Genomic DNA, 10,546 nt, shown 5'->3' with positions numbered 1-10,546 from the left:
CCACCACCTCCAGCTTGTTAGGTCTGGGCGTGCTCAAGCTCAACCGCAGCAGCGGCACTGCAACCGATCGATGATGGATGTGGTTGACACGTGACTGTGTTTTTTATGTAGTGTCGCGATCGGCTACCTGACTTTGATTGAAGCAACTGGCAGCAGTAGGTCCGGTCCATCTGCACTTTTCAAATGGCTGGCTAGTTCGTGGGACACTGCAGGTAGGTGCCAGGCGCCCAGGTTTCGATCTCCCGGTATTTGTATTCTTCTTCTTCCAAGGATATGGGTCTGTTTGGTTAAGATCCTAGGCACGGGAGCCGTTTGCTTGGTGCACTGAGAATTTACCTGGCCCAGGCAAGGATTCTCATGCGTTGGGATTTGATGGCCTGGTGGCTGCAAACTTGCCTGGCAAGCAGCAAGCAAACATGCTTGCCTAGCATGCTGCGTTTTTGGATGCTGACTTCTTGTAGCCCTGATTTCTTGTCTGGTCCAAACATGCAAAAAAAAAAAAAAAAGCAGTCTGGCTCACGGGCAATGTTGCATGCCACTGTAAAAAAAGGACTCGTAGCACCGTCCTTTTTTTTTTAAGATGGCTTTATATTAAGCCGCCCCTACAAATGGTATCCAAACGAGTCGTCCCTACAAATATATTTGTAGGGACTATCGGTGTTATCAGACGCTCCTATAAATGGCTTGATTTATAGGGGCGGCTCTATATCTAACCGACCCTATAAATCGGATTTGTAGGTGCAGCACAATACGCCGAATAGTAAAAATTAAGTATTAAAATTTGAATTTTTTCAAATGACCTCGAATTGAGAAATGACCAAAATAAAAGTTGTAAATCTAGAAAAGTTATGAAACTTTGTTATTTACCACTTTTTCATTTGAAATGATTTACTGTTTCAAAATGTTGTTTAAAATTCAATTTTGAAATTATTGAAGAACATTGATGTCTATTTTTAATCTCTGGCTAAAACTTGTAACTAGTCTTTATCCCTCATAGTAACTTCAAATTTGATGATTTTTTTTTCTAAAATTTTCTAAAATCATGCTCTATCAATTTGTTGTGTTATTTTGTCCAGCTTTTCATGTCACTGTGTTTTATCTATTTGAATTTTGAATTTTAAAAAATAACAACTTCAAACGTTATTTTGAAACATTAAATGATTTCAGTCGAAAAAGTCATGAACATCAAAGTTGTAGAACTCATTAAGGTCTACAACTTTTATTTTGATCATTCCTTCGTCCAACAAAGTAGTAGTAACATTTATTCACAAAATTTAGATATCACTCTTATAGTTTAATGTTACTACCACTATGTCAGATGACCAAATGACTAAAATAAAAGTTGTAGATTTTGGAAAGTTATAGAACTTTTTAGTTGACAACTTTTTTTATTTGAATTCATTTTGTCGAGGAAGACTACGTTTGAATTTCTCAAATTTGAATTTCAAAATTTTCAAACGACCTCGGATGGAGAAACTACCAAAATAAAAGTTGTAGATCTCAAAAAGTTATAAAACTTTATAGTTCACAATATTTTCGTTTGAGATCATCTCCTCAAGGAAAACTATGTTTGAATTTCTAAAAAATAGAAATTTGAATTTTTTAAACGACCTCGGATGGATAAGCAACAAAAATAAAAGTTGTAGACCTAGAAAAGTTATGAAACTTTGTAATTGACAACTTTTTGATTTGAAATCATCTTGTCAAGAAAAACTAAGTTTGAATTTCTCAAATTTAAAATTCAAATTTTGTAAACGACCTCAGATGGAGAAACTACTAAAATAAAAGTTATAGATATCGAAAAATTATAAAACTTTGTAGTTGACAACTTTTTCATTTAAATTTGTTTAGGTCCTCAAACAATCAATTTATGCTCGATTTAGCATAATATATGGAAAACTCTCAATATAGACAAAGTGAGTATTGGATGTAGTTGTTAGAGGAGGGAACTTGCGAGCTAAGGTAACGGGTTCGGACTCCGGCAACTGCATGGCGCACGATTTTATGCGAAAAAATGCACGACTTGCTGCTTGCAAGCTCGCGACATGTGGCTGACCGATGGGGGCCTCCCCAGATTAATTTTTTTTAATGCGGGACTTGCGGCTTGCGAGCGCGCGACGTGTTACTAACCGGTGGAGGCCTCCTGAGATTAAAAAAATTCGTATTTTGTTTTGTTCGAATTCATGAATTTTTGGAAAATAATTTATAGGGTCGCTTAATATCTAGCCACCTCTATAAATAATGAGCCGCCCCTACAAATCCGATTGAATGCAATGGTCAGTCTGGGAGCTTCAACTAATTCAAAACCCGTTTTTGATGGAAATCAGTCAATTCAAATACTTGATTATCAGTGGGTGCCCATACTGATGGAGCCCGTGATATGAAAAAAAAATTATGAATGGTTCATGATGAAAACAACGCGTTTACGTCCTTGTCTCGCCTCCCTCGAAAACCCGAAGCTACGAGTTTTGTCTTCATGCGCCCGCCTGCCCGCACTGTAAACCGACCGCTTTGCCAACAGTAAGTGTTGGATCGTGATGCAAGCACACGACGAAAGGCATCTGTCGTGCCAGGTTTATTCGCTTTACGATCGATGCTCGGAGTAGGATTCGCAGTGGCAGCCTGCTTGCAACGACGGCGCAACTGCGATGCCGATCGATGGGCGATGCCGGGCGATAGCGCGCTCTCTCTCTCTCTCTCATGATGAGTGTCTCGATCCTGCACTGTGAGAAAAGGGTCCCCGCCGCTCTCCGGCTCCCAGCCCTTGCAACTTGCCGAGATGCGGCGGCCCTTTAACGGCCGAACGAACTCGCCGCTGTTGTGCGCATGCAGCGCTACTGCTGCTCCCTGCTGACGAGTGCCGAGCGCGAATTCTGCGAGCCATGTCGGCTTAAACTTATCATCGCCTCAGCTGCCTTTGGGAGTCGCCAAGGGGCCTCGGCCAGCTGGGTTGCTGCTCGCGGCGGACAGGTTTGCATATCGTCGTCAGTCGCTCGCGCGGTGGCGATGCAGACATGGAGTGGCGGCGGAATCTTATACTCATGCGTCACTAATGCATGCTCCCGTCAACCTGTACCCCTCCCGCTTTCCAGGGAATCCTCGCGTCGTCGTCGTCGTCACCAACTACACTAAACTATCTCTTGGACTTGCAAAGGTTTGGAATTAACTGAAAGTGTTAAAATTTGCGAACTAGGAATATGGCTGATCTCATGTATGGCGTATGCTGCACGTCGAAATGTCAACGAAGAATTCCCCGTCGGGGATTACTGCCCCATCCCCGTCCCCGCGGGGGCAAATTTCCCCGTCCCCGTCCCCGTGAAGGCTCACGGGGAGCACTTCTTCCCCCGTCCCCGCTCGGGAATTTAATCCCTACGGGGATCCCCATCCCCGTCCCCAGGCCACGTCCTCGTCTCCCTCTCGGAGCTGCTACACCACCCGCAAGCGCAGGACCCGCTGCGCCGCCTCGGCCCGTCCCCGTTCGTGGAGCACCTCCTGGACGACTTCTTCCGCCTCGCGTCGGCGGCGCGCATGCTGCGCCGGTCCGCGCGGGACCTCCCGCAGGTCGTCTCCTCGGCGCGCGCCGTGGCCGCCAAGCCCCCGCCCCCCGCCCTCCCCGTGGACGCGGCCGCCACCGTCGCGTCGGCCTCCGCGGCGGTGTTCTGTGGGGTGTCCGCGCTCTTTGTCGCCACCACCACGGCGCGCATCGAGGTCGAGACCACCATGCGCGTGCTGGATGCTCTCCCCGGCCAGGTTCAGCAGCGCGCCGTCGTCCGCCACGCCGAGACACGTGGTCGTCACCACCAGGACCTCCTCGTCCTCATCCTCCATGCCGCGCATTTGGTGGGTCGCCGACCTGATGCGATGGATGTCGTGCGCTAAGGTAGGGATTAGGGAGCGGCTCAGCAGCAGCGGCGGCTGGGGGGATGGGGGAGGGGATTAGAAATTTAGGAGCGAATGGAAACTGGAAAGGATAAGGTTAGGGTTACAAATTGCCTTATATAGTACACAGGGATTGGGCCTTCTCAGATGTGCCTTAAACATTTCGGATCCCTGCGGTGAACGGGGACGGGAGCATACATACCTTCCCCGCCCCCGTCATACCCGATGGGATGATTTTTTTTCCATTTATTTCTCCATGGGGAGAAGATATGTACCACCCCCATTCCCTAATGGGTGAAGTCCCCGCAGGGAATCAGGAAACGGGCCCGTTGACATCTTTAGCTGCACGGCGAGAAGGGATAAAGCCAGTCACTCCGGTCACTCTACCGGGCCGAAACTGTGTGGCCCATCCGATTAGCCTCGGCCCTTGGCCGCCGTTAGGCCTTGTTTAGAAAGTTACAGGGCTTGGCTAACAAAAAAAAGTTACAGGGCGCTCTGTATTGAAGCCGCCATTACGTACTCCAGAAGCCGTGAGCAATTCCAGACTGGCGGTCGTCCGCTCGCCTTCAATCCAGCGAACACTCCCTCGGACTCGTTTCTTTCCTTTTCTGTCCTATTACGCCAGATTCATTTTTTCGTGAACGTTCTTTTTTAGGAGCCGATCGACTCCAAGTGACGTAGGCCGTGCACACCAATTCCAATTCAAACAATTTCACTGTACCGCGCCGAGCGCATCCCCACCACTCCTGCTGCAAGCTTTTTCTGCACGCTTGTGTGAAGGCAGAAAGCAATAATTTTTTCAACACTCTTGCATGCGCCCACTCCTGCCGCACGCACGCGCTTCTTTCTCTCTTTTTTTTATTTTTTTATTTTTATTTAGTTATTGTTTTATGTGTTTTTTAGTATTATTTTATTTTTTACATTTTTATTCATCTTTTATTTATTTTTATTTTTTAGTTTTTTGGCAGCGTTGGCAAGTTGTATAGAATTACTCATGTACACAAGTTGTGTTTGATAACTTTTGTACATAAGTTGTGTTTCCAAGTTTTTCTTTTATTTATTTCTACTTTTTTTCTTTGCCTTTTAATTTTCATACATTAACTTATGTATTTTACATGATCGTATATGATTCTAATCATATACTAGTTATATACGTATAATATAAATTTGTACACCATGTTTTTATATTTTGGCTAATATGTTATGATATTAATTTACACATCTAAGTTCTGGAATATAACTTATACGTCTTTACATCTAATTTATTAATCAAGTTATATTTCTAAGTTATACAAACAAGTTATTATAATATAAGTTATTAATGTTGAGTTGTACATACAAGTTTGTTCATCTAACTTATATGTTGTACAAACAAGCTATTATAATATAAGCTATCAATGTTGATTTATACATATAAGTTTGTTCATCTATATCTTATAAATCTAACGTTTTACATACATGCCATCTAATTTTGTCATATAGTAAGTTATATGTATAAATTATGTGCATAACTTATCACATAAAAGTTATATGTAAAAGTTATACGCATAACTTGTCACGTAAAAGTTATACGTTTAAGTTATCTGCGTTATTTGTTATAAGTCAGTACACATAAATTACCACTCAAAAAAAGAATTCTTCGAAACATATTCATGTGGGGTCAAGTTTTGTTTGCCTCGTCGTATAGGACACACCGGTGCAGACGGAATTAAAAATAGATATACCGTTCAGGAGTTATAGCAATTTGAAATAAATGTTTTACCTTTTTAAGAATGACGTCAGCAGTATGGGAAAGCGCGCGTGAAAACTTGAAGCGGCGCACGTCCAGAAAAAAAAAACTGGTAGAAATTATTTTTTTCCCATAAAAAGAAAGATATTATCTGTAAATCGTTCGCTACATTTAATTTAGACAGGCGTTCGCTGTTTAGACTAAGCGCATTTACATGGATGACAACGATACCTCTCCATACTAAAATTGACGAAAATTTTCGAAAAGAAGGGATAACGAAATGCCCGTTCCACGGTCGAGACAGGCGCTGCCTAACAAAATCCCCAAAAAGCAGCTGAACAAAAGGTCCCCTCGCTTCAAAATGAAGACCGCAACGCACCCCCAGGCCTTGTTTAGATGCAAAAAAAAAAATTGGCAAAATGGATACTGTAGCGTTTTCGTTGTTATTTGGTAATTAGTGTTCAATCATAATCTAATTAGGCTTAAAAGATTCGTCTCGTGGATTTCGTCTAAACTGTGTAATTAGTTTTATTTTTTATTTATATTTAATGCTTCATGTATGCGTCCAAAGATTCGATGTGACGGGGAATGTGAAAAATTTTGCAAAATTCTTGGGGAACTAAACTGGGCCCCACTTTTTTTCGTCCCTACCTGCAGCACAGCCTTAACTCCACTCCAAATTCAAACTTGGGGGCGTCGACACAACGTCTCGCAAATCCCAGGGTGCAACCTGTAAAACCACCCCCCTCTCCGGCTCTCCGAAACAGAGGTCTTTTTTACTCTAGTCCACTAGGGCTCTAGGAGCCGCGTCCCCCCTCCGCCTCCCGTTGTCCCCTCCACCAACCCCCTCGGCCTTCTCCCCTCCACACGGCGTCGCCCGCTCCCCCTCTTTCGCCGGCACCGACGATGAACGGAGGCGGCGGCGGGCGGCGGCGGTACTCCTCGGAGCAGCTCCTCTTCGACGTCCCCGCCAATGCCGGTGCCGCCGGCCGGTGGGCGCAGCAGGTACGGATGGCTTAGTGCTTCATCGAGATCTGCGCGGGGTCCAGCTTTTCCGTTTTCTTCTGGGAGGAGCTCATTGGCGGGTCGCTTTGTGGTGTGCAGCGCGGCGTGGTGCGGCGCGGGGACGGGGAGATCTTCGTGTCGGTGGAGCCCGCGACGCCGGCGCGGCTGCGCGGAGGGCACGCCGCGGCTGGGGACTCGCCGGGACAGAGGCAGCAGCTCAGTCCCGGGTTGCTCGATCTCCATGCCTTCGACACGGAGCTAATCCCCGATGTGAGGCCAATCATCTGCACTCTTTATTATTATTATTATTTTTCCATCAGTTGCTACTTCTGTTTCGGTGACCTCGCTTGTTTGTTTGGGACAAATCTTATTGTTCGTGAATGCTGTCGGCGTGCTGGATCTGATGTTGCTAAAGTGAACGGGGAGGGTCATGGGATTGGGAAAACATCGCTTTAATTTCGTTTCTGGATTGGTCATCGGCTTCGATAACACACATTTTTCTGGGTCATCTAGGCGTGTGCTGATTTTTATGTACAGAAACTGGAATGCTAAACTTATATTTTGTTGGTGGAATCATGGTCGGTTGTTGAGATGGGACACCACATTAGTATATGTTGATTTATCAGTCTGTTTGAATTGTTGAACTTAATCTGGTCCTTTAGTTCAGAAGATGCATCTACTTTTATTCAGTGATGATCCTTCATTCCTTCTTTAATCCTAACCTTTTCCCCGGAAAATATGGTGCTGTAGAAAAAGATGCCTTATCAGTTCCCCATTGACAGTTCTTAACAACTTAATCCAAAATTCGTATTTCATGTGTACAGTTTCAAGTACCAGGGATGTATGATGGTGCCCAAGAGTTTGGCTATGGAGGAGGTCTAGATGAATCTGATATGAGATTCACAGCAAACAAGCTGATGAGCAAGTCTACTGTTTTTCCTGATGGTAACTACCTGAAGGCCTTTGCTGAGAAAGAAAAGGCAGCACCTGTCGCGAAAATCAAAGTGGTGGTAGGTTCCTTCGTTTTGTCACACACTTGCTGATAAATAGTTCTTGCTGCCTTAGCTGTTATGTCATAATCTGTCCATTTCAAATAGTTTTGATGTGACATATAAAATGCAGGTGCGCAAAAGACCACTTAACAAAAAGGAAGTATCAAAGAAAGAAGAAGATATCATAGACATTGAACAAAACTCTCTGACTGTCCATGAGACTAAACTTAAGGTTTGCATTTTCTTCTATTGCCATTCCTTATGACAATCTTGAGAATCTTAATATCTGGCACATTTATTCACAGGTTGACCTTACTGAATATGTCGAAAAGCATGAGTTTGTATTCGATGCTGTCTTAGATGAAGATGTTTCAAATGATGAGGTGTGTACATACTGCAAACTCTTTGCTATTAGTGGTAGTATTGTACATCCATTCTCAGTCCTGTTTTTATCCAACCTACAGGTTTATCGTGAAACAGTGGAGCCTGTGGTTCCTGCAATTTTTAATCGAACAAAAGCAACTTGTTTTGCTTATGGACAAACCGGTACATGTCCAATCTTCTCTAGATCCTATATCCACAGAACACTTGATATCATTTGAACTAATATTCTCCACTCAGGTAGTGGAAAGACATATACCATGCGTCCCCTTCCACTTAAGGCTTCCCAAGATATCTTGAGGTTAATGCACCATACGTATCGAAACCAAGGATTTCAGTTGTATGCTAGCTTCTTTGAGATATATGGTGGCAAATTATTTGACCTTCTCAATGATAGGAGGTGAGTTACCACAAAATCTGTGATTTTAACGGATTGTGTACATCTATGTGCCTGCTATACCTCACATTTTGAATCTGAATTTCTTCATGCAGCAAACTTTGCATGAGAGAGGATGGCAAGCAAAAGGTTTGTATTGTTGGTTTGCAAGAGTATAGAGTCTCTGATGTTGAGACTATCAAGGAGTTGATTGAAAAAGGCAGTGCTACCAGAAGTACTGGCACAACCGGTGCAAATGAAGAGTCCTCGAGGTCTCATGCCATTCTTCAGCTTGCCATTAAACGCCGTGTGGATGGCAATGACTCCAAACCACTCAGACCAGTCGGCAAGTTGTCATTTATTGACCTTGCTGGCAGTGAGCGTGGTGCTGATACAACTGACAATGATAAACAAACAAGGTCACCTTTCACAATTTCCACCCCCTTTATTCTAGTTTGCAGTACCTTGTGAATGTATTGGCATTTTGTTTATCGAACTGTCCTTTCTGAAACACAATGCAGAATCGAGGGTGCTGAGATCAATAAAAGTTTGCTTGCCTTAAAGGAATGCATTAGAGCACTTGATAATGATCAAACTCACATTCCTTTCCGAGGTAGCAAATTAACTGAAGTCTTGCGGGACTCTTTCATTGGAGACTCACGCACTGTCATGATATCATGCATTTCTCCTAGTTCTGGCTCTTGCGAGCATACTCTGAACACGTTGAGATATGCTGACAGGTGATTACTTACCTCCATGATTTCTGTTCCTATAACTGCTCATGTTCTTATAATATGCACAAGACATCTCATTTTTCAGAGTGAAGAGTCTGTCAAAAGGAGGCAATGCCAAGAAAGATGTGTCTTTGGCAATGCCTTTGAGAGAGTCGAGCCCTTCCCCACTGCCTTCAGTTGTACCCTCATTCTCTGCATCTGAGGTGATGAATGATATCACCGAGAGAAGCAATTTTGGTTGGCCCAAGCGGCAGTACGTTAAAGAACAGCCTGCTCCGACATTTGTTGAACGAATGCCCAAGGTGAAGGATGCGGTGGAGTTCACCTCATCAAATGGTGCTTATTCGAGGGAACAAAGAAGCAATGGCTTTATGGCACCAAACATAGTTGAAGTACCAGATATAATTTATCAGCAGGGAAGGCAACCAGCAAGGAAGGCTAAAGATACCACTTTGGGGAATAACATGAGAAATTCCGTTGCTTACCCAACTAGAAGGGTTGAGCCAGATGAAGATGAGCATCTAAATAATCTTCTTCAGGTAGTGCTATCTCTATGAGATTTTCTTGTCACGACATGACTGAGGTGAATATTGACTTCAAATAATTGCTGCAGGAAGAGGAAGACTTGGTTAGTGCTCATAGGAAGCAGGTTGAAGAGACTCTGGACATCCTCAAAGAGGTTAGTTCTTAGTACCCTACGGATCTAAACTGTCTCATTGTGTAGCTGAATCATTTTGCTCTAACACCTTTGCCTTGATCAGGAAATGAACATATTAGGCGAAGCGGACCAGCCTGGCTTCCAACTTGATGATTACCTCGCAAGACTAAACATTATACTCTCACAGAAGGCGGCTGGAATTGTGGACCTACAGGCTCGGTTGGAGCAGTTCCAGAGGCTTTTGAACGAGAACAACGTGCTGCTATATGATCAGAGCCCTTGATCGTAGTTCCGTCGGATTCATCTGTTGCCTTGATGCCACCGGAAAAGGTGGGCACTGGTGATTTCTACCAGAGTCTCAGGTGGCGTCAACCTATGCGGTGTTGCTGTGGCCTTGGTGCTGCAATTGTGACCCATAGGTGCCAGTGAAACGCAGAACTAGATGTCTAGTTCACAGCCTGTTGCCATCCTTGTGTTCCCGCGCTCCATCCAATGTGTATATCTTATATTTGTCTGTGTCACATGAATGCTCTGTTTTATTTGTAGCTCAACAAATATATTTTCCCCCCTTTCTGATGTATGAAATTTTCCAGAGTGTATGGTATCATCCAGTTATACACATACGCTTTTGCCAAATACACCCCGTACTTACGTCTGTTGACGTTTGTTGTACGACGAGACGCATGATACATCTGCGCTGCTCAGTTATTTGCACGGTCTAGCACTCCGGATTCGGAACGCCTGTTTTGGCAGAGGTTACTGCGCGAGCTGTGGGCACAAACGCCGAAATGG

The 10,546-nt window shown here is 44.1% G+C and overlaps 1 protein-coding gene across 1 annotated transcript; it reads left to right on the top strand.

Moving 5' to 3' along the window:
* The first annotated feature begins 6,342 nt into the window (after positions 1 to 6,342).
* On the top strand, positions 6,343 to 10,324 carry LOC136452495 (kinesin-like protein KIN-13B). The gene is made up of 12 exons (XM_066453106.1): positions 6,343 to 6,613; positions 6,713 to 6,883; positions 7,438 to 7,623; positions 7,736 to 7,837; positions 7,911 to 7,988; positions 8,070 to 8,151; positions 8,227 to 8,386; positions 8,479 to 8,781; positions 8,884 to 9,102; positions 9,182 to 9,635; positions 9,710 to 9,775; positions 9,858 to 10,324. Exons 1-12 carry the CDS (start codon positions 6,515 to 6,517, stop codon positions 10,035 to 10,037), a joined length of 2,100 nt encoding a protein of 699 aa, XP_066309203.1. The 5' UTR covers positions 6,343 to 6,514; the 3' UTR covers positions 10,038 to 10,324.
* The last annotated feature ends 222 nt before the right edge of the window (positions 10,325 to 10,546 follow it).

The sequence above is a fragment of the Miscanthus floridulus genome, chromosome 5 (assembly GCF_019320115.1).
Source record: "Miscanthus floridulus cultivar M001 chromosome 5, ASM1932011v1, whole genome shotgun sequence".
Classification (NCBI taxonomy): domain Eukaryota; kingdom Viridiplantae; phylum Streptophyta; class Magnoliopsida; order Poales; family Poaceae; genus Miscanthus; species Miscanthus floridulus.
The sequence above is the reverse complement of the archived record's forward strand: the minus strand, read 5'-3'. Positions and strand labels throughout refer to the sequence as shown.